Raw genomic sequence first — 25359 nt, 5'->3', positions numbered from 1 at the left:
CATTGTGAATGCATTGTATGCTCAATTTTTTATTTTAACCTATTTATAGATGTTTAATGTGACATATTTCATGTATTTCATGTTATTTCATGTTGATTCGTGTTATTTCTGAGACTTGTTAACACTAATGCTAAAAGGAGAGAGAAATAATACGACATAAAATACAAATATTATATTGACATATTGATGTGGAGTGGAGTAAATAAAAAAATCTCAATGTTCAATAGCATTAAACTACTGGAAGATTAAAACAAAGTTTAGCAGTTTCTATATTCCCTCTCAAGTTCAACGTGTTTTTTGCATATTTCATGGCGATTTTGTCTAAAATGTTTGTTTTGTAAAACTTTTTTTCAGAGCACATTCAAATTTAAATCTGAGAGTGACATTCATCTGGCTGAGCACCATAAACAAGTGCTATACGATGGGAAACTTGCAAGTAGCATTGCTTTTACCTATAATGCGAAGGCTACTGATGCTCAGCTATGCCTTGAATCCTCACCAAAGGAAAATCCTTCAATTTTTGTACACTCCCCCCATGCTCTTATGCTTCAGGTTTGTGCTACTAAATTGCTGTTCTGTGAGTACTATTAGCTCAACCTCATTTGGATAATAAGCAGATTTGTGTGCTAGTATACAAAGAGGTTGCTATTTTGTATTATTTTACCTTTACCTCTTAATATACCTATCATTTGAACTGTTCTTTCTTGCTAACTTTCTAGAGAAGAAAAAGATTATTTCTTCATTAAGAAATGCATACTTCATAACATAAGGCACAGTTTGCCATGATACTGAAGTTTTTCTGTTTAATGTTTGTCTTCAAGTATAGTGATTATAATTGAAACATAAGTATTGAAACTAAGTTAAAACAAGCCTGTTTTAGTTTGTACTCAGTTTACTGTTAAAGTGTTCCCAAGTTATGTTTGTAACTGACCTTTAAAAATCAGAATAACTGAGGTTTTTTCTTTTGTTTGTTTATTTTATTTAGGATGTGAAAGCTATCGTAACCCACTCCATTCACAGTGCAATTCATTCTATTGGAGGGATTCAAGTTCTTTTTCCTCTCTTTGCCCAGTTAGACAATCGACAGCTGCACGACAGTCAGGTGGAAACAACAGTTTGGTAAGCTTCTTTTAAGCAAGATAAAAACTAAATTAAACTAATAATGTTTCTGGTTTTATTGTGTGAATGTTTGATTTATTTTCTTTTGTAAATGCTGTGACTTACATTTTATCCTTGTTTCTTTGAAAATTACATTATTTTTTAAAAGTAGTTTACGGTAGACATGTGTAAATTGTATTAATCTGATGAGATTCCAGGTGGAACTGGCATAAAGATGATTGGATTAAATCATATAATCATAGAAAGGTTTGGATTGGAAGGGACCTTAAAGATCATGTAGTTCTAACCCCCCGCCATTCAATTCACTCTAGAGTATTTAAGGATAGTTTTGCGACAGTTCTTGCAACTTCTAAAAGAAACCAATGTGCTTTTACTTTACAGTGCAATGCTGTGTACTTTCTCAAAGTCTGTGTCATTTGAATTCATATTTCGTACCATTCATAATTAATGAAAGATGCCTCCTTCCCTATTAATACATGGTCAGAAAGTCACAGAGATATGATTGATTATTTTGTAGCCATATTACAATTACAGCAGTGACCGGAGACACACCAAGAGAGTTTTAAACAGGGACCATCTGATGCTATGGAAGTAACCGCTAGGTTGAAAAGCCTGTACAGAAACTAGGCGAACGCTTCCGTGCGTAGCCTGCAAATGACTGCTTAGAAGTCTGTCAGTGCCCATGCTGACTTGTTCAAAGCTAGCTCAACTGTGGTTATTTTTGCAAAGAAGATCTCTTGCCACCTGCTTGTCAAGGCAGTCTCCTGTTCTAGTGGCAACACAAGATGTCTAAACTTGTCAGAACAAAGTGTGTGGCCTAAACCTCTGGAGGTAACAAAACTTCAAAGGTAAGGCTGAAGAACCGGCACGGTGTTTCCCTGTGGGATGGTAGGTAACCAAAACCTGCTAGCGTTTTACGGGCAGCATAAACTGATTCTGTTATTTGAATAAATTTATAAAATAGGTGCATTATGCAGAGTACATGGCTTATTTTCCTGCTTAGAACACTCTGCTATTAGTTGTTCTAGATATTTCCTATTGCATTAGATACTTCAGTAATAAATTAGTTAACCGAAAAATAATTAAATGATACTAAAATCAATGACCATTTTGAAAAATTTAATTGAAACTGATACATTGGTATAATTTCTCATGAAAGATCACTTGTCTCAATCTAAATTAAGAATTTAATCAATTTTGTGAAGTTTTGTCAATCATCTGTTTTTCCCTCAAAGTTCCCCCCCAGTGACTCAAATACATGTAGCTAAAATGGCTGCTGGTTTTTATTTGTTTCCGTAGTGTGAAAAGTTAATGTGTTTCATGAGAATATTTCAGTACAATGTTAGAAGTAATATCACACTCTTAAAAATAACAATTTCTACTCCCAAGCAGTATAGTGGTGCAAATGATTTCATTCAATTTTAAAGAAAGAAAAGTTCTTCCTGTATTGGCTTATGTGGGATATTTACTTTTTTGTAGTCTGTTTTCCAGTATGTATTTTGCATTGAAGTATTGTGAAGTAAGGGGAATAGAAAAAACAACCACGTGATTTGAAATAAATTTGGAAAAAAAATATGTTTTAATTTACTGGAACATCAGGAGGCAAAAATGCTTTATCCCAATTTAAGGAAGATTATGTGCATAAGTGCCCATACATATGAATAAAATATGTGTTAAATTCTTCAATGAGTTTAGTCTGTAATAAATGGTAAAGCAGTAACTAGGTCTGTTTAAGAATGGAGAGCTAATATAATGTAACTTTTATAAGACAGAGAGAAAGACTGATTCTTCCCAAGTGTATGATCTTTCCAGTGAGTGAGAACATTCATAAAGTTCAGTTTAAAATGTACAGAACATTTCTGGGTTTAGTTGACCTGTAAGTAGGAAAAAAAATTGTTCTTTAATAATCAATGCATTTCTTCTATAATTAGATTATATTCTGAAAAGAGATACGTAATTCATTTTGCTATATGATTTTACAAATGCATAATACAACAAGATGTAATCCTAACTCAAGAACATATTCAAAAGATTTTTAAGCAAATGACTGCTCAATGAGATGTAACTGGAATGTTGAATTACCATAGCTTTGATAATTCATGTGTATGAATTTGGTATATGTGCATAATTTTCTTACATTTAATTTAATAGCATATGATAATGAGAAAAATAATAGTTTAAGTGAACAAGAAATTAGGCAAATAAAGGAATAAAATATTTCTAGGGGCATAGATAGGATATAATGTAGAATGGGGGCTAAACATGGAAAACAGGGCTACATTTAAGATTCATTTGTGGAGTAGAATAAGGGAAGAAGTATACTTAATAAGTGCTTTCCTTCTTTCCGCTTGTTTTTTTGACTATTCTCTCTGTACTTGTTCTTTTCCAAAATATGGTTATTGAACTGTATTTGATACTTGTTTATACCATTTTTACCTATGAAAACGTATCTACAACAGCACAGAGGGCTGCACCACTTCTTCCTGAAAAGTAGTTGACATTCAGACATTTCAATCTATGTATTTTTGTAAGCATATTATCTTGGTGCTGCTTTGCAAAAAGAAACAAGTCCAGATGATGCTTGATGACAGTAAACCATTATGTCTGTCTGTAAAGGCTGTAGAATTTCTTTCTTTCTGGTGGCCAACTGGGGAAACTCAGAAGTTGTCACTTGCATAGCTGTGCTGCCTTTTGTCCTACTGTGTTCCTGGGAGGTGGGAAGCATAAATAGCTTGATATAAGTGCCTGAGGTTTCCAAACTAAATATTGAATTAACCTACAATTCTGCTTTTCAAGCACAATATAGATTCTTATACTCTCGCACATTGAAATTAAAAGAATGGAAGCTGAGTTCATATCTTAAGTATGTGTTCTTAGATTAAGTGATGCACCTGCTGCTATTCAGAAGTGATCCTTCAGCTTGAATGCCAACACTGCTACTTTTCATCCTTCTTTTCAGTACTCTGATTAGAATAGAAAATTTAGCTGCTTAGGTCAATAAGGTGTTTATGTAATAAAAAGAAATATAGAGGGCTTATGGTGGGTTGACCCTGGCTGTATGCTAGGTGCCCACCAAAGCTGCTTTATCACTCCCCTTATAAGCTGGACAGGGGAGAGAAAATAGTAAGAAAGGCTTGTTAGGTTGGGATAAGGACAGGGGGAGATCATTCACCAGTTACTGTTATAGGCAAAACAGACTCAACTTTGGGGAAATTAGTTTATTACCAATCAAATCAGAGTAGGATAATGAGAAATAAAACTAAATCTTAAAAAAATCTTCCCCCACCCCTCGCTTTTTCATGGGCTCAACTTCACCCACAAATTCTTTACCTCCTCCACACCAGCAGTACACGGAGAGAGGGAATGGTGGTTGTGGTCAGCTCATCACACCTTGTCTCTGCCCCTCTTCCTGCTTAGTGGGAGGACTCATCACACTCTTCCTCTGCTCCAGCGTTGGGTCCCTCCCACATGACACCATCCTCCGTGAACTTCTCCAGTGTGAGTCCTGCCTATGGGCTGCAGTTCTTCGTGAACTGCTCCAGCGTGGGTCCCTTCCATGGGTGTAGTCCTTCAGGAACAGACTGCTCCAGTGTGGGTCCCCCGTGGGATCACCAGTCCTGCAGCAAACCTGCTCCAGCGTGGGCTCCTCTCTTCATGGGGCCACAGGTCCTGCCAGGAGCCTGCTCTGGTGCGGGCTTCCCACGGGGTCACAGCCTCTTTTGGGCGTCCCCCTGCACCAGCATAGGGTCCTCCCCAAGCTGGAGGTGGAGATCTGCTCCACCATGGACCTCTATGGGCTGTAGGGGGACAGCCTGCTTCACCATGGTTTGCACCAGGGCTGCAGGGGAATCTCTGCTCCAGCACCTGAAGCACCTCCTGCCCCTCCTTCTTCACTGGCCTTGGTGTCTGCAGAGCTCTTTCACATATTCTCACTCTTTCTGTCTGCAATTGCTCCTGCGCGATAACTTTTCTCCCTTAAACATGTTATCCCAGAGGTGCTACCACTGTCACTGATGGGCTCAGCCTTAGCCAGCGGTGGGTCCATCTTAGAGCCGGCTGGCACTGGCTTTGTCAGACATGGGGGAAGCTTCTCCCAGCTTCTCATAAAAGTAACCCCTGTAGCGCCCCTCCTACCAAAATCTTGCCACACAAACCCAATACAGTGTTTTTTTAATGTTATTACACTCATGTTGTTAGCTTTGATTATGCCTATATGCGTGATATGATAGGAAGTACTTGCTTTGTTCACTTGCGGTCTCTCATGTACCGTTTTGAATTTGGGTCTGCTGAGCACTGACATACAGACTGGTTGTGACAAGGTGTTGAATGTATAGTGTTTGGCAATGATGCAGTTCCATCACAGGATAAATAACAAGTGTTATTTCAGATGAGATTGTTGCTTTGGACTATACCATATTGGGAAAAATACTTGAAAACAGAAGGAGATGTAGCTGTTTGCTTCAATAGATGAAGTCATTCCAAGAATTCTTTTAAATACATACTGTAGAGGTTACTAACTGGATTTGCTAGATCTTGTACACTATACAATAAAAATTAAAAATACTGTTTATCATACTAAATAAATGCAGTGCCAAGGCCCACCTTAATTTTCTTAAAGGTGATATATACACCTACCTATAATATAAGCAAGTAAACTTAGGCATCTTTTCAGTCAGTTTTATTACTGTCATTATTTTCATTCTTTATTATAGGTAGCCTTGTTACAGAATATATTGCCCACCTATTGTGAATAAGTCAATGGAATAGAAACATTGGTGAGGGAGGCAATAATAATATTTCAACTCATGTTCTTCATCTTTTCCTGTAATTGTATTTGGTTTTGCTTTGATCAGTTAGTATATTTTACTAATTTTATTTAGTATTTTTTTTATATTTAGATGATGACTTTTTGGGTTCCTGTCTGTAACTAATAGTGCTGATGCATCTACTATTTGATAGATGAATACTTTGATAGGAAGTAGGCAGTTTTCCTGTTAGTTTCCACAGATGGGAAATATTCTAGCTTGATAGGAGATAAAATTTGATGTCTTGATTTTTTAATTAGGTTAATTTGAAAAATCTGTAAATTTCCAGTAATCTGTGAGTTTCCAGTAATTCTTAATGATGTCATTAGTTTAATTGAAGTTATCTTTAAGATCATGGTAGTAAATAAGATGAATGCCAGGTAGTACCCTACGTACCTAACCTGTCCTCTCCTGCTGTCTTTCAATAATTTTATTGTTTGCCACAGCTGGCCCAGGTATTTAAACTTGAGAGTAGGTGCGAAAGTCATCCTTTCTGAGGTCATTGCATTTACCTTTGTGCCTCTGATGGAGAGCCAGGTCCCAGTCCACCACAGTCTACAATTTAAAGTTTGCAGAATTGGGTGCCAGTAACTTTCTTCTCACGCATTTCAAAGGGAAGAAGGCTGAATTTTGCACCTGAAATTTCACGTCTCTAGTATAACCTAGCTGTACTTAGATGAAATCAGTTGTACTGGAATCTTCCCAAACTGTGACAGGAGGAATATGACTTGCCAAATCAGGCTGCCTGGACCATAGTTTATAAAGAAAATACAGCTACTGTATCATGTGGTAGAAATCCTTTGTAAACTCCCAAACTGTAATACCTCCGCATTCTCCAGAAAATCCAGGGACTATTAAGGGTGGCTAATTTATGACAGGAATCTGTATCCCAAAATATTATGCCTGTAAGCAAAGCTGTGTAATGACTTGCCTCTAGTTCTCCCACACGACACCTGTTCATCTGACTCATGTTTAGTGGCATCAGTTTGGATGAAACAGGTTTAGTATTCTTTTACTGTTCTCATCATATGTTATGAGAAAAAAAAAAAGTTAAAAAGGAAGAAGAAAGAAGTAGTTTCTCCATTCTCTCCAGAAAGCTTACAAAAAGAAAAGGCAGTTAAGCTGGAAGCTAAGGAAGCACTTTAGAGAGCAGCCGTAGCTGTAGCTCATGGAAACTTCCTCTCCATCCCTACCATCTGTCCATGTCTCTTCTGCCCTAAGTTTACCTTTACCCCCAACCTGGTTAGGGGAACCCTTCTTGGCTTTGTGGCGCACAGGCTGTAGTGCCCATAACTTCATAAATATAAATGAATGAAAATGAATAATTAGTAATGTAGCAGCAGAGCAATTCACTGTGTTAAAATATGCACAAATGTTTGATTTCGTGCTTTAGCAGTGAATACACCTTGATAAAAACCCTTTTTTGTATTCCCAACCTATACTACCAGTGCAATCAAAACAGTTTCTGAAATCCGTGCTTACTCTTTGTGCTTAGATTTTCTTCCTGAAGGAATGAAGTAAGGAAGTGGAGATCATCTTGCATGTTCTGTGCATCTAAATATATTGTTAGAATGTTGCTAATGCTTCTCCCTGAGGATTTTCTAAGTCCATAGTAAGAAATATTTAGTAAATATTCTGATGAAGTAACAAATTACTTAATGAATCAGCCAAACTCATTTTAAACTGCTTGATAACAACGAGATGTAATGGGCAGCCAGCAGATGTAGTAGAAGTAGAATCATAGAATCATAGAATCGTAAGGGTTGGAAAGGACCTTAAGATCATCTAGTTCCAACCCCCCTGCCATGGGCAGGGACACCTTGCCCTAAACCACATGGTCCAAGGCTCTGTCCAAGCTGGCCTTGAACACCACCAGGGATGGAGCATCCACAACCTCCCTGGGCAGCCCATTCCAGTGCTTCACCACCCTCACTGTAAAGAACTTCTTCCTTATATCTAATCTAAACTTCCCCTGTTTGAGTTTGAAGCCATTACCCCTTGTCCTACCACTACAGTAGTAGTAATGATAACAACAACAGTAATAATAATTAGTAATAATAAATAATAATAATTTATCTTAATATGGCCAGTATTGCATTGTCGTGGTTTAACCTTAGCAACTAAGCTGAGACAACTAAGTACCACATTCATCTCATTCAAGATTATTCTCACACTAAAGCCAAAACACAGCACTGTACCAGCTACTAGGAAGAAAATTAACTCTATCCCAGCCAAACCCAGGACATGTGTTTTGAATTGAAGTTCATGTGCAAGTACCTTAGGATTTTTTTTGTTTAAAAACGAAACATTTATTGTTGGTGTATTATTTTCCTTAATGCCACTTTATCTGTTTGTGCTAAGATTAGTTTTCTAAAGTTATCACATTAATAGCCTGTGATGGATTTAATCATAAGATCCTGTGTCTTATTTTGGAGAAGCTGGAAATACAAATTAGTTTATAAAGGATCCTTCCCAAAGATAATCAGACAGAATAAATACCAGTATCATTCTCTTTCACATAGCCTCTTCGAGTTAAATTATCTATTATTAATCATCATACTTAGATCTTTATAGCTACAGGCTGACTTTAATTAAAGGTGCCTTTTGTAAAGCACAATCTGGATAACTTTGTAACACACAATCCAAGGGTTTTTTTCAGGGAAAATTATCATGGGAAGGGGTAGGCTAGAGAAATCAATCTATGTAGTGATTTATTAAAAAAGGCAGACAAAAAATATATATACAAGACAAATTTCGCTTTTAACCTAGTGGTGCAAATTCCTGACTTCTAGGGGTTTTCTGATTTCTCCAAAGCCTTTGTAAGATGAGTTTATTTGAATATATTATGGATGTTCCTAAAAGGATGCTTCATTTGTAAGTGAAGTCACAAAAACTCATTTCATAAGAACAGGTTATCTAAATTGTCCTGTATTTTAGTTCCACAAAACAGTAGTAATTGTTTGCTTAGTCAGAACTACCAGTCAATTTAGAATTTGACAAAGGCAGTTGTTTCTTTTTCAGTGACTGTCATAGCAGAAAGACTTCCCCCATAATCCTGGGATTTTGACTGTGAGCTTCTTTTATGTGTAATATGAAAAGGTTCTTTAAAATTCCCTTTAATATAAATGGGCAGTGGAAATGAAGTAGGTATATGTGTAATTCTTATTTTTAGTGAAGTAGAAAGTTTTATATTTTGGAATTTTGAAGCCTGTTATTTACAGAAGCTGTTGGTTTTGTGAATATCTGTAGTATATTTTTTATTTAAGGAGTAACATTGCATGACTGTTGACTGAAGGTTGTGATGCTTAAACATTGTAATGTTGAAACATGAACTATTGACACATAATAGTTAGTTACATTTATATATTTAGATGAATGAAATAAGCTAGGTGGTATTTATAAGTTCTCAGTGCACATCGTAAGAATAGCTGAATTTTAAAGGTAGGGACTTCACAAATATAATAAATATGCATAGACATGAAAGCATCCTTAAGAACATCTTCCAGTCAGTGTATGCTGTGAACACCAGTTCTGTGCTTCTGTTTAATTTATATATATATATAAAAAAATCTATTTATTTTTTTAAGTCTTCACAAGGGACATGTATGTTTGAGGGGAAAATCAGGCAATGCTGTAACAATGTAATTAATCTTCAATTTTTTTATATAGTATAACAGTATAGTATAACAGTATTACAGAGACTTACTGTCTCTACAGTATGCTAATTACAGAACAAACAGCTTCATAACCATTGGAAATACAGTATCTTCCTGTTTTGGTGTGCAGCCTGGTTTTTCTGCTTCTTAGTAATGGAAAACTGCTAGAAAAATTTTGTCCTGAAATTAATTATATTTTCATTAGAAATCATAATTCTGCCTGATTTAGTGTTAGCTGACTTTCATTGTGTATCTATATCTATCTTAGCTGCACTGCAGACAAACTGATGTGTTCTAGGCAGGGCATGGTACAGAGGAGATGTAGGAATGGGCTGAAGTATCCTTTATATTTGCCTTTGTATCTAGGAGAGTTGAAAATAGGCAAGAATGGAGACAAATTTTGTATGGCAGTGCACAGAATTTTGCAAGTGTAATGTGAGCCCTGCAGCAATCCGATGCATTTTAGTTACTGGTAAGTTTGTTAATTCTGTTTGAAAATGTGTTCATCTTAGAAGACAGTCTTCTAATCGATATTATTTCCCCTGTGTCAACAGCAACCATTTTAAAGGCATAATTTTGGCAATCTGGCTCTGCTGATGAAAATTTTTATATTTAAAGTATTCAGGTTTAATTTATTTTCAGCTGCCAAGATGACTACAGAAATTTAATATCCTTAGAAATGTGTTAAAAGTTCTGGATACAGTCTTCTAAATTAAGCAGTGAGTTCTCTAGAAGACTAAAGTCTTAGAATGCAACATTGAGGAGAAAAGATCCATTGTGTGAGTATGGATTTTTATATACACACATATATATTTAGATGTTTGCTTGAGGTCAGTCTAAACATGGGGAAAGAGAAGTTTTGAAGAGAATGGGAAAGTTTATCTGAGAATTGTTAACTGTTGGGTCTTTTCAGGCAAATTGAATTCTCTCTGGCATAAAGCAAATAAGGTAGAGAACATCATTACATGTAAAAACAGTCTTTTGTGCAACAGCTGTTATTTAGTGCAGTTTCATTTCTTCCTTCCTCCTCCAAAAAAAGAAGTTTCACCTGAAACAAGTGTAAGCAAGATTTCTGGAAAAAAAATCAGACTAAGCATGTAATCTGTTTTCTGCCTATCTCTGATCATCATCTTTAGGTAGTAATAGTTTCAGTACTGTACGTGCAGTGCAAACTTAAAAACACTTTGATTTTGACTTTACAGTTCTATCAGTTAAAATATTGCACATCTTTTAATTACTTCATATCCTGCAAATTGCAGGACAAACTGCTAATTACATTTAATTATGGTGCCAATTTTTGTCAATACTGTGCTCCTATACACTATTAATCTCAAACTTCATTGTACCTCTGTGTGACTGCCAGCTGGTTCTCCTTAACTGCTGCTTTTTCTGTACTTGGAATTTTTTATGTGCTTGAAGGTTTAAAGTGTAATGATGCATTCACGTGTGATATCCCAAGATTTGAATTACTATGTACCACAGTCAACTCCGCTATTTATAGTGGCAATCTTGGATAATGCAGAAGGATTAGAAGGTAGAGTTACTGCTTGCAGACCTGAGCTGATGCTGCAGAGCTGGCTTATGGTGTCTTTAAGTGTCTGGTTCAATAGATGTTAAAAGCCATTTTGGACTTAAGAAAAGACATAGCTCATTCACAAAGGTATTGGCTGAATTAATATGTTTTCCTGGAACTAGAAGTATTGGCATCACTTTGCAATGACAGCTAAGGTAGCTCTGTGCAGGGTTAATGCAGTCAGACAGGATTAATTAGTTCAGCCATACCCCACATAAACATAGTCAGTATCTAAAAAGTGATATTTGGGCTCTATTGGCATCTGAATTAGTAAACTTCCTTGATTCAGTCTTTCTTGTGTAGAACCAGTTTGTATGTTTCTGTGTCTGTGGCACAGCTAAATATTAACTGTCCACTGATTATTTCTGAGTTGACTGCTGTGTTTTATGTGTACTTAAAAGAAAAGGAAAGAGACCTAAACCCTAACCGTTATTGTTAGGGTGTGAGTGTGTCTTACGAGTTGTATTTGGAGTCCTATCAGAATGTCTAACAGTTGGGTAGAGATTGTATTAATATGAGGTAAGAATAACTGCAGCCCATGAGTTTATGTCTGAGTTCATAGAATGGACAAATAAACTGCAATACAAAGAAATAGGCTTTTGATAGATCACTTAGAGGTGTGGTATACATTTTAAACTTAAGTCTAGTGCCATATTCAGGGTACAACAATATTTTAAATGCATTTTAAGAATATTTTTGATTTTTCAATATAATATTAATAGTATTTATAATCGTAATTTAGGTCCTAATCCTGCAAAGATGTATACTGTTTAACTTCATGCATAATTAGTTATTCTCCTAAGTCATGGAGATATTTATAAAGGATGATAGAAAGCACATCTATATGGAATTCCCTTTGACCTACTAAATTTAAAAAAGTCTCAAAAATAAGTCTCCAATCCTTTAGATGAGCTTCTTAAGGATTGTCATATAGTAAAAATGATGAGTATCTTATTTTAGATGAGAAGTACAATAGAAACTTTCAGTCAGGGTAAGAAAAAATGATGCATATAACTTGATTTGAAATTGATGTGACAGCTTGACAGGCTGTTTCGGTAAAAGCTTTGGAGTAGTGTAAATGGATATTATTTGTGTTCTTTTACTGCTGACAATCTGTGGAGCATTCTGTATGTGATTTTAGACTGATTATTGAGACCATTCAACAATGAAGCAAGACAAGGCACTGTTTCATGTTCACAGCGTGTACTTTGCCTACACTGGGTACTTTTCGCCTGGCAGCCTTTCTCACCAGATGGAATAAATACTGTTTTCCTCAGCAGATTGGTTATTTTTTGGTGCTGTAATGGATTTAACCAATCTCAACATGTATTTTTCAGTCTAAAGATTATATTTGGTGAGCAAGCAAACCTTTAGCTGACTAGATACTATAAAATAAAGTTGAAATTTATAAAATGCAGGTTGGACATTTCCTTTAATTCACTTTTTCACAGCTGCATAAAGCCACAGTTTTCACCCTTGCCTGTGCCCACCACCTTGCGAGAACTTTCCTGGTTGCAAATACTTATCTGTACAGCTAGGAACTGATATACCTATTTTAGTATAATGACTTCATGTATGCATTGTATATGCAGTACAGTGCATTCTGTCATCTAACTTTTTGGGATATTTTAAAAATAATTTTAAATATTTCCTTTCTGTCATAAATGTGGTGGTTTTTTTCAATTTGTCCTTTTCCTCTGTTTTTTTCAGCAACAAATGAGTGTATTGTTATTTGCCTCTCACCATCCAAGAGTCAATTGTGAATTTTTGCTCATGGTGCATTGATTTGTCATATGTTTCCACTATTGGATTTCATAACATAGTTTCACTTTCTTGATGAGTCTGTCACCCAAAGTTTTTCAGATCTATTCTGTTTCTAAATTGTAACCTTTTCTGACCACTTTTTTCCCTTCCCTGTGCTTTCTGAACACATCGCTTACAGATACTTCTGGGGTGGGTTTCTGGGTGATTTCCTTGTGGCCTATGGAGTCTCTCTGTGCTTTTCTAACTGGATGAAAGTGGTTCTCAATCTTTATTTGGTCAGGCCTAGATAATTATTCTCATGTTTAGTTTTGAGACACTATGAAGGACTCTCTCCATTCTACTGTTGTTCCACTGTGGTTTATAGAATCATAGAATCATAGAATCGTAAGGGTTGGAAAGGACCTTAAGATCATCTAGTTCCAACCCCCCTGCCATGGGCAGGGACACCTTGCCCTAAACCACGTGGTCCAAGGCTCTGTCCAGCCTGGCCTTGAACACCACCAGGGATGGAGCATCCACAACCTCCCTGGGCAACCCATTCCAGTGCTTCACCACCCTCACTGTAAAGAACTTCTTCCTTATATCTAATCTAAACTTCCCCTGTTTGAGTTTGAAGCCATTACCCCTTGTCCTACCACTACAGTCCCTAAGGAAGAGTCCCTCCCCAGCATCCTTGTAGGCCCCCTTCAGATACTGGAAGGCTGCTATGAGGTCTCCACACAGCCTTCTCTTCTCCAGGCTGAACAGCCCCAACTCTCTCAGCCTGTCTTCATATGGGAGGTGCTCCGGCCCCCTGATCATCCTCGTGGCCCTCCTCTGGACTTGCTGCAACAGCTCCACGTCCTTTTTATGTTGGGGACACCAGAACTGTATGCAGTACTCCAAGTGAGGTCTCACAAGAGCAGAGTAGAGGGGCAGGATCACCTCCTTCGACCTGCTGGTCATGCTTCTTTTGATGCAGCCCAGGATACGGTTGGCTTTCTGGGCTGCGAATGCACACTGCAGCCGGCTCATGTTAAGCTTCTCATCAACCAACACCCCCAAGTCCTTCTCTGCAGGGCTGCTCTGAATCTCTTCTCTGCCCAACCTGTAGCAGTGCCTGGGATTGCCCCGACCCAGATGTAGGACCTTATACTTGGCTTGGTTGAACTTCATAAGGTTGGCATTGGCCCACCTCACAAGCGTGTCAAGGTCCCTCTGGATTGCCCACATGCATGTTCAGCCATTTTATGCCTCATTTCTGTGGTAGTAGTGACTTGAGGGGCTGAAAGTGTGGAAGGATGATGTACCTAGTGGCTGCATATTTTGCAGTTTAGCATAGTTAATTCTGGATGGTAAAATGGTTGACACAGCCCCTGCCTGCGTCATTCTAGCACTGTCAGCTGGATCACACTCATCATATGCTACCTCTTCCAATTGCAAAACATTTCGCTAGAACTGCAAGCTGCAGGACTGGGTATTTAAAACTGGGTTATTCCTGGTCAAATCAGGAGAATTGACAAAATGATTTTGCACTTCTGCCTGAATATGAACTCCCACTTCTGTCGTTGTAATACATGAACAATTATTGGAGAAATTTGTCAACAGGAAAAGTTAGATTTCTGTTCTTTCAAGGAATTGTTCACTACTTCAGGCTTGTTTCCATTCACTTAATAGCTGGTGAAGATTGAGAATGTGATAGATTGATTTTTCTATGTTTGTAATCTAAAAAAAAAAAAAAAAAAATGCTTGTTCTTTACATGCAGTGCTACCCTACTGGCTTTCTTGGTTGAGCTTCTTAAGAGTTCAGTAGCCATGCAAGAACAAATGCTTGGTGGAAAAGGCTTTCTAGTCATTGGCTACCTCCTTGAAAAGGTATGTTTGGAGGTTTTTTTTTATCTCTGTTCTTAGTATTTCAGCTGTCATTATGGTATTTCCAGTCACTTAGCTCAGAGGACTGATGGAAAAGGTGAAATAAAATATATTTGTGACACAAGATATTTTTGATTTGTAATACTTATAATTAATTATCTTCTTACATGCCAATTTTGGAAGAATCAGTTTTCTGTAGTTGATCCTGTTTGTCTAATTTATGCATTTTAGCATTTAAATATATATTATCACTTGTGTTTCTTCACTCTCTGTCACCCAAACTCTCATTTGGGAAAGTTCTTTTATTCCCAGTTTGTACAAGTGTATTACAACATGTAAGAATATTTTTTTTTTTTTTTTGTAATATGTTAATAAAAATTACATTAATCCTCTGTGGCTCAATTCTGAAATTGTTGAAATAGTTGCTCTGTGTTTTGAAGAAGAAAAACTATAAAATAATTTCATTTCTGAAAGAAACATTTGCAAGGAGTATTCCCTTTACTTGCTCATTTTCAGACGTGATAAGCAGTTATCACGAAACAGGTCTAGTTCAGATGTTTGTGTGAGGAACATAACCTGCCTCCTGGCCCAAAGCCCTCATGAAACCCTGTTACTGTGATTTAATAATCTGAAAACTACTGTTGCCTGTACTAATATAGTAATACTCCTATGATTGAATCTCATTGCTCTGACATTCTTGAATGTCTGCTACCGTAGTTTCCATTAGCATGCAGTCAGTATAATAATCACTTGAGAAGCAGTCATGACGAGAGCTTTGTGTTGTCCAATAGTGAAATTAAATAACAATCTCACCTTTAAAAATATACTGAATTTTGAAGAAGAATGATAAACAATTTCTCTTATTCTGGTCCCTATATTATTTTCAGCTAAGGAAGTACATTCTTATAGTAGAAATGCTTTACCTTCACTAAAGTTAACATCTAAAAGCAGATTGTTTTCTATGCTTCTGTGTTTCCTGTACTGAGCAAGTGTCATTTAGAATGTCAAAGAACTAGTCTAAAGTGTTAGGTTTTTTCTACTGGTAGGTTTTCTTGTGACTTAAAAAGAATGAATTTACAAAGCTGTTAGCTCCAGTTCCGTAAGTTATATACAGGCAGGCTAGCGAGCCTTCATGGATTCCTTTCACTAGAATAGAGCACTATGGTTTACACACATCGAATACATCAATTTAGAATGTTGTATGTGAAATTAAAAAAAAAAAAAAAAGTTTTTATACTGCTCTAATTAGCACCTGCTACAATCATTACACTCAGAGTATATGAATATTTAAAGGATTTTGTTTGATTTTGTCACAACATAATTCTTACAGCATATGCTTTTTTCTGGGGGGTTTTATGCTATATTCTCCCTAGCTACAGTTTTCAAAAAGATATATTTTATATTTCCAGTACATGTTTATATTCACTTGGCACATATGGCAGGAAAATATCCTTTTACTTCCTAGCCAGGCTCAATTTTATTATTTGTAAATTATTTGTTGTTCATTTGCATGTGATCAAATACTTCAGCAAGGACAGAAAGCTTTCTTTTTCTGACTTGAACTTCAAAATAACATTGTTGTTCTTATTAGTTGCAGACTACTTATTGTGAATTGTGATGTACAAGCCAAATTAAGCTCAGCATCCAGGCTGAACTTTTATTACTGACAAATGGACTTCACTTCTAAAAAATAACAAATCTGCATATTCCCAGAATTACCAGGAATGTGTACTTACACCACCAAAAGTAATTGGAACATCTTGTAGAGAAGGCAGGGGGAAGGATGTTTAGTAGTTTTTCCTATTAGTTCCTGTTGTTAACTTAGTAAATAATAAAGAAGTTTGTCGAAGTCCACATGCCATGTTACTGCATAGGAGCAGGTCTCAACAGTGATTTTATAGCATATGATATGAAACTGAGGGGCACACAAAAAAGTTTGAGGAAACCCTGAAACCAACTTCTTCTAATACCTACTTATGTTGAAGAAACGAAAGCAAGTCTACCAGTATTGTGTGTTTACACACTCTAACACCCAACTTTAGCAGTACACATCATTAACTGAAGAAGAGTTAAGGACTTCAGATGAATTTCTCAAGTCACTGTGTTGTAAAATGTAAAATCCTGACTGGATTATAATAAACCAAAACCAGCACTTATTCTTCGCCTCCCCCCTCCAGGAAAAAAAAAAAAAAAAAAAGGATTTAACCTCAGTTATTGATGAATATTTTTAACCTGGTAAGTGTAGCCATTAGGCTTATTGCAAATTATTAGAAAGTTTAAGTAGCTGATAACTTTTTTTTCTTACTTTCATATCCAATGACATAAAAAAATTACAAGGTTGCATGTGTTCACTTAAGATGAGCCTCCTGTAAGCATACTGAGGAATAAGGCTTTTCTTTATCTTTGTTCTTTCTGACTATTTTTCCCCAGTCATCTAGGGTTCATATAACCAGAGCAGTTCTGGAACAATTTTTGTCATTTGCAAAATATTTGGATGGATTGTCTCATGGAGCACCTCTACTGAAGCAATTATGTGATCACATCCTTTTTAATCCTGCTATCTGGATACACACCCCTGCGAAGGTAATTGTACAGTTGAATGATGTTACGACTCTCCTTCAGTGAAGTGAAATACTAGTATTCTTTTATACCATGGTACCTGGGAATTTGTTTTTTGTTTGTTCGTTTTCTGGTTGGGGTTTTTTTCTTTTTATTTTAAAATGTGATAACAAAGATTTTTTTAGATCATTAAGTCTGTACCTTGCAATAACTATATTGTCCAGTGTCTTTTTATAAGTCCCTAAAACCAGTTACATTCTTGCCTAAGATTCTGTCTGATTCTGTTTAAAAGACTGTTTCTAGAAACCCAGTCCCTTTTTCAGGGCTTGCATCACATTGCTTTTCTAGAGATTAAGCATAAAAGTACGTATTTTTAATTGTAAGGAAAAGGTGATAAATGTTTTGTTACACATTCACATAAACTTTAATTTGAATTTATATTATATATTTTAGATTGATAAAAACTGTAAAAAGCTATCACTCATGTCTAGTAAAAATGAATCAGTTGTGTCCCTAAATAATCATGGTTGAGGAATGCGAACAAAAGTGAAAATGACATAGTCCTAAAATCTGAAAACATATACTTTTTGTAAAAAAAGACCTGAATAGAAAACCAAACAAAACAGTACATTTATCATGACTTAAATCATAGAATCATAGAAAATTGATTTTGGAAGCAACCTCTGGAAGTCATTCCAGGTGGCAGTCCAGTCCCTGCCCTAACTACAGTTGTAATTATGTTTTATGTTTTGTATATTATATCCAAAATAAATCCTAAAAAACCTACAATTTAAGGTTACTAATATAGAACTTACATTTATGTGCATAACTATTTCATTCTTCAGGTGCAGCTGTCTTTGTATACCTACTTGTCAGCTGAATTCATTGGAACTGCTACGATCTATAACACTATACGCAGAGTAGGAACAGTACTGCAGTTAATGCACACACTGAAATACTACTACTGGGTGGTTAATCCTGCTGATAGCAGTGGCATTACTCCTAAAGGATTAGGTAAGTGCAATGCATGAGAGAGAAAATATAAGCAATTCTTGTATAGGAAGATTTATGACATAAATGTATGAAAGCTCCTTGAATCTGTAGACAAGGAGGTAGGTAAATGGCAATAATCGGCCCCAGTGGTCACAGAATCACAGAATAGTTTGGGTTGGCAGGGTCCTTAGAGATCATCTAATTCCAAGCCCCCTGTCATGGCCAGGGGCACCTTCCACTCGACCAGGTTTCACAAAGGCCCATCCAGCCTGTCCTTGAATACTTCCAGGGATGTCAACAGTAGGACTATGCAAGTACTTTTAGTGTATCATACACCTTTGATGATAATTCCTTATGTTTATATGTATTCCCAGAAGATTCCAACTCTGGTCTGTGTTTACATCCCATATACTTACGTGGGCATACTTTGGAAAACATTAAAATCACTGATTTTTCTGTGACAAAGAGGATATATTAAGCATATTTCATATGGCAAAGAAAAGTTTGTGTGGTTTGTGTGATTGGTAGTGTTAAGTGACCTTGAAAACAAATGGAAACTTACAGTTCTCACTGCCAAGATATCTGAAGCTGTATTTCCAGTTTAGTAGTATTTTTTCTCTGCCCTTTCAAAATAGAGATTGGTTTAACTTTGCTTAAAGTCATGCTCTTAGCTTAGCTCAGGAAGCATTGAATGATGGCAACAACAAAATACGATAATACATATGGACTAAACACTGCATATAACAGATGTGTATTAGCCAAAGCATCAAATCGTTCTAATCCTATAAACTCCAGCTGTAATGTCATTACATCTAGCTGACTACTTGTGTAAAGGAAGGAGGATTTGGCTGAAAGTCTCTTAAAAATGAATTGATACAAGAGAACATATTAATTAGATTTATTCTGTAACTGTTACTGTCATGCTGAGAAATTTAATAATTGGGGAATGTTTTAGTGCTATCACATATCCAAATATTTAAGAAAGTGACATATATAACATGTAAGTCATTGGATAATTCTTAGTTTGTAAGAAAGCTGTATGCATGGGGGTTTTATTCAATTTTTTTTTTTTAAATGGAAAGAACAATCCTTATCCTAGATTAGGTGTCCTAATAGTGAAGTTGTAACTTGTTGAGGCTGCTGTTGGAGCTGGGACCTCATCTATAGTTCTCTTATAGTATAATATTAGATGAACAGTATTTTTCATAAAATTATTAAAATTTGCCTTAAAAATACCTAACAAAATACTTAGCACCCTTCTATGTTCATTTGAATGAAAAGTTTGTAGTATCAGATTATAAAAATTAACTGTGGTGGTTACTTAATTAGTGTGAAATTTTTGTCAGTGATAAAATATATTTTCCACTTACACTGAATCTGGATTCCCTCTGCCAAAATAGAATTAAGTTAATTTTTGGTACCTACAGTCAAGGTGTTTCATCTAAGTTAGATATCTGCTGATTATAGACTGTGGAATGCAGGAGTCAGTTGCCTGAATATGGGTTTCTAGCATCATTTTAGTCTGTGGGGCATCACCTGCCTTTCAGAAGGATGCAGGTGTTCTGTGCATCTGGCGTCAAATCTGCTTCTTCTGTGCAGATATTTTGGATACTTTATGGCATGTCAAATCACACTGATAAATATGTTTATGAAGCTGTGTCCTACTCCTACTCAACAGAGTATGGAGAATTGTTTAGTTTGAAAGGTAGTTGCTTTTTAGAGTCCATTGACTATATTGATAAGGTCTTCATTGACTTCAGTGGAAGGTTAGAAGCTAGTCTCATGTGTTGGCATCTACACTATAGATGTCTGAAATCAGGTGAGCCGAATCCTACCCTGGGAGTGACTTTATCCATCTTCATGCTTTCAGAGCTCTGCTCTGTTGAGGGTAATGCTGTTGGGCTGCATAGGTTTCACAATAGAACAGTTTCACAATAGGACAAATTAATCATATCTGAGCTCAGGAGGAATTAGGATGTTAAAAGCTGATCAGCTTATATTATGTCCACTGTATTTGTGGCTGTTGAATGACCATCTATTGTAAGGTAAAGTTTCCAGATGTCAACCATATTTATATCTAGACAGAGACCTGGGAAATTGTTCAACAAGTTTGAGACTATAAGTTTGATAATATTGTATATTTGTTATTGCTGTAATTCTTCTGGGATCTTATTTTGGTTTGAAGTTTTTTTGTTGGTTTTGATTTGGTTTGTTTTTTTGATTAAAGAATTCCTGTACCTCTGTGTTACGATACTGGTACCTAACAACACATTGAAAATGTATTGCATCTTACGGACTACTCTCTGGCTAGGCTTGCTCTTTGTGGAAACAGTGTGAGATTTCTTTCTGTAGGAGCTATAGCTTGTTTTTGTCTTGCCCATATTTGCATCTCGCCAGTTAGCTGTATTTTTGGAGTATTTGTATGTGTAATGCCAGTTGAATAGCTGCAAAAAAAGTATGTAATGTGTTCATCAAAACCTGAACAGAAGGCATGGGGTACACAAGGACGCAAAATTAGGAATGAGAAGTGAATCAGTTAACTCTAAATTAGCATACTTATGGCTGCTTTACATCCCCACCTTTTGTTTCATTCTTACCTATTTTAAGGATATGGTACATTCCCTTAACATTTATGTCAGTTCCAGACAATATTCTGTTTTTCTCAGGAAGTCAGCCATGTAGGTCCCTGAAAGGTAATCAGATACGGCAAATTACTGGTTGTTTGGAGTAGCAGCATGACAACAAAAACCACAATTTCTAACACTTTCATAGAGTAGTTAGGAAGGCATTTGGTAAACTGATGCCATGCACATTTTTAAAATACGTATTATTATCCACTATATCTGAATTTTCTTCTTTTTTATTTAGTTAGATTTATAGATAAACTTGACATTTTTAAAGGTTAATATCAACTTTCTTCCGTGTTTCTTATCCTCTTCCTTTATCCCTGTTGCTTAGACTGCATAAAGTCCCATGTAATTAGTAGGACTTTAAGAAAGTATTTTATAGTACTCTCTTGTCTGTAAAAATGGTTTTCCTTGTATTGAGTTGAAGAGTGTCAGCTCATCAGGGAGGAAGATCAGTGACATAGCAATGGATATGCAAGTCCAGCATAGCTGTGGAATTTTCTCCATGCAAATCAGCCCTAGGACTTTTTTTGCTATTATTTCACAGGTAACTTCTGCTTCTAATACAGCTGTAATAACTGCGGTGATTTGCAAACGACTGTGGAAATAAAATAATTGCTGAGGTGATGGGTTGCTAAATTTAATTTCACATTAACTTAATTTCATATTAGTTTTTTATCAAATTTACATTAATTACTTTCAATTGATAATATTCCTGAAAACTTTTCAAAATGTTTAATCACCTGGATATTATATCACTTTTCTCCACCAGATGCTCTTTCTTTTAACACTGAGTGCAATCTGCCAATGTGATATGCAGGTCTGGCTTATTCAGGATTATTGTCTTAAAATAATATAATGAGTTGTAGTTAATATGCTTAATGATACTTTTTTATCCACCTCTGTGGAAAATTTTCAGCAACTCATAACATCACCAGTCCTAATATTTTAAAAAGTTGACTGTTCCAGGATTTTGGTTTTGTGTTGGCTTTTATTAGATGGCATACAGCCACTACTGCTATATGTAGCCAGCAAGTTCATGATTTCATAGAGTCATAGAATCGTATGGGTTCGAAAGGATCTTAAAGATCATCTAGTTACATTCCCGTGTCATGGGCAGGGACACCTTCCACCAGATTCGGTTTCACAAAAACCCATCCAGCCTAGCCTTGAACACTTCCAGGAATGGGGCATCCACAACTTCTCTGGGTGCCTCCCGACCCTCACAGTGAAGAATTTCTTCCTTATATCTGATCTAAATCTACCCTCTGTCAGTTTAATGCCATTCTCCCCCTTGTCCTGTTACTACATGCTGTTGTAAAAAGTCCTTCTCCAGATTTCTTGTACGCGCCTTTAGAATCCTACTATAACATCTCTTCTCTAGGCTGAACAACCCCAGCTTTCTCAGCCTGTCTTCATAGGAGTGGTGATCCTGTCCCATTTGTTAAAATACAGAATAATATGTAAGAAGAAGTTTGCAGAAGTAAGAAACACTGTAAAAATACAACAGTGTGAATGTTAGAGTTGCTGCATATTAGTAGCATTTGATATTTCAAAATGAAAGAACACATTTTCTATGAACAGTAATTTTACTGTAAGAAACATAAAAATGTCATAATGCAAGAAAATGGCATATGATATTCCGTTATCAGAGGTAACTGAAACTCTAAGCTAACTTGACATGAGACTTTTCAGGTCTGGAGAAGACTGATGGAAAACTTGCCCATATCCAAAATTTGACTGTATGTGCTGTAGTGGTTTCAAATAATTTACTGTCATATTAGAACATAAGCTTATTCATGCAGACATTTTAGTACTGTGATGCTTTCTTGTCTTCTAGGCATATCATTTTTTATGCTGATAAACTGAAACACTTTTTAATATTAGTAGTTTGATTTACTATTACTTGCAGACAGTTACTCTGCTTCAAGGTTTTATTACCTTCACCTATCTTAATAAAGCACAAAGTGGGTGAATTTCTGTACTGACAGTTCAGTATACTTTGTTTAAAGCCACGGTGGCCCGATACTGAAGCTTCCTATTCAGCTAATGCTGTTTTCTTAAAAAATGAAAGTTTTCCGCATTCTTCAAAGAAGCTTATAGAAGGTGGAAGCAAGGACAAGTGGCCTGGGAAGAATATAGGAGCATTGCCCGGGAAGCTAGGGACCAGGTTAGGAAAGCTAAGGCCCAGCTAGAAGTCAGTTTGGCAGGGGATGTAAAAGATAACAGGAAAGGATTCTATAGATACATAGCAAATAAAAGACAGACTAGGGACAATGTGGGCCCTCTCTGGAAGCTATCGAGAGAACTGGCTACCATGGATTTGGAGAAGGCTGAGGTTCTTAATGACTTCTTTGCCTCAGTCTTCACTAGCAAATGCTCTGACCACACCACGACAGTCTTGGAAAGCAGATGCAGGGACTGTGAAAATGAAGACCTTAGGCCCAGTGTACGAGAGGATCAGGTTCGAGACCATCTTAAGGGGAACATGGAAGACCCAGGGAACTACAGACCAGTCAGTCTCACCTCTGTGCCTGGCAAAATCTTGGAGCAGTTTCTCCTGGAAAACATGCTAAGGCACATGAAAAACAATGAGGTGGTTGGTGACAGCCATCATGGCTTCACTAAGAGGAAATCCTGCCTGACCCATTTGGTGGCCTTCTATGATGGAGCCACGGAACTGATGGACAGGGGCAGAGCAGTTGACGTCATCTACCTGGACTTGTGCAAAATGTTTGACACTGTCCCGCACAGCATCCTTGTCTCTAAATTGGAGAGACATCAATTTGATAGATGGACCACTCAGTGGATAAAGAACTGGCTCAATGGCCGCACGCAAAGAGTTGTAGTAAATGGCTCGATGTCCAGTTGGAAACCTGTAACGAGTGGTGTCCCTCAGGGATCGGTGTTGGGACCGGTCCTGTTCAACATCTTTGTCGGTGACATGGACAGTGGGATTGAGTGCGCCCTCAGCAAGTTTGCCGACGACACCAAGCTGTGTGGTTCGGTTGATATGCTGGAGGGAAGGGATGCCATCCAGAGGGACCTTGACACACTTGTGAGGTGGGCCAATGCCAACCTTATGAAGTTTAACCAAGCCAAGTGTAAGGTCCTACACCTGGGTCGGGGCAATCCCAGGCACTGCTACAGGTTGGACAGAGAAGAGATTCAGAGCAGCCCTGCAGAGAAGGACTTGGGGGTGTTGGTTGGTGAGAAGCTTAACATGAGCCGGCTGCAGTGTGCATTCGCAGCCCAGAAAGCCAACCGTACCCTGGGCTGCATCAAAAGAAGCGTGACCAGCAGGTCGAAGGAGGTGATCCTGCCCCTCTACTCTGCTCTTGTGAGACCTCACTTGGAGTACTGCGTACAGTTCTGGTGTCCTCAACATATGAAGGACATGGAGCTGTTGGAGCAAGTCCAGAGGAGGGCCACGAGGATGATAAGAGGGCTGGAGCACCTCCCATATGAAGACAGGCTGAGAGAGCTGGGGCTGTTCAGCCTGGAGAAGAGAAGGCTGCGTGGAGACCTCATAGCAGCCTTCCAGTATCTGAAGGGGGCCTACAAGGATGCTGGGGAGGGACTCTTCCTTAGGGACTGTAGTGGTAGGACAAGGGGTAATGGCTTCAAACTCAAACAGGGGAAGTCTAGATTAGATATAAGGAAGAAGTTCTTTACAGTGAGGGTGGTGAAGCAGTGGAATGGGCTGCCCAGGGAGGTTGTGGATGCTCCATCCCTGGTGGTGTTCAAGGCCAGGCTGGACAGAGCCTTGGACCACGTGGTTTAGGGCAAGGTGTCCCTGCCCATGGCAGGGGGGTTGGAACTAGATGATCTTCAGGTCCTTTCCAACCCTTACTATTCTATGAATCTATGATTCTCCTCATATTCAGCTTACAAAATAGAAGGTGTAAATCTTTCGAATTATTTAAAAGGCTCAAATATGTATTTCAGATTTGGGGTTGTATCTTCTCTTTCATTATTGGTGTCCTATTTCTAGCTAGTATTTCTTCTTTGATTCAATATACTAAATTTGTGTTGTTTGGTTTCCTTCTGAATTGTTAGAAACACTTTTTCAGTGATGTATGCCTATCAGTTAGTTTGATATTTATTCTTAGTAGGCTATAGATAGAGATCCACATAGTGGAGGCAAGTTTTCTGTTTAAAATTACGAGTTTTACTTTCTTTTTTTGTGTTGTGTTTGTGTTTGTTTTAAATTAAATTACCAGTTATAAATAGGTGGCAGGACAAAAGTGACTTTTTTTTTAGTAATACCATATTAAAGGTGAACTTATAAACAATTTTTATGTCAGGAAGAGCAGAAAAAGTCAAACCAATTTCCACAGGGAAGTGTTTCTAAACTTTATTATTAATTTTACGTTTTACACTTGAACTATGATTATAGCTATTCTTTTTAT

General features: G+C 37.0%; 1 protein-coding gene across 7 annotated transcripts in view; it reads left to right on the top strand.

Annotated features, from left to right (window-relative positions):
- The window catches only part of NBEA (neurobeachin), a 508722-nt gene that overhangs the window by 130026 nt on the left and 353337 nt on the right, over positions 1-25359 (top strand). For all 7 annotated transcript variants that reach the window (XM_030475974.1, XM_030475972.1, XM_030475969.1 and 4 more), the window contains exons 9-13: positions 355-552; positions 986-1119; positions 14663-14771; positions 17199-17351; positions 18173-18341. In XM_030475974.1, coding sequence (XP_030331834.1) covers positions 355-552; positions 986-1119; positions 14663-14771; positions 17199-17351; positions 18173-18341 — 763 coding nt within the window. The remainder of the gene's footprint in view (positions 1-354; positions 553-985; positions 1120-14662; positions 14772-17198; positions 17352-18172; positions 18342-25359) is intronic.

This window comes from Strigops habroptila, chromosome 2, assembly GCF_004027225.2.
Source record: "Strigops habroptila isolate Jane chromosome 2, bStrHab1.2.pri, whole genome shotgun sequence".
Lineage (NCBI taxonomy): Eukaryota > Metazoa > Chordata > Aves > Psittaciformes > Psittacidae > Strigops > Strigops habroptila.
This window is presented reverse-complemented; position numbering and strand designations above follow the sequence as displayed.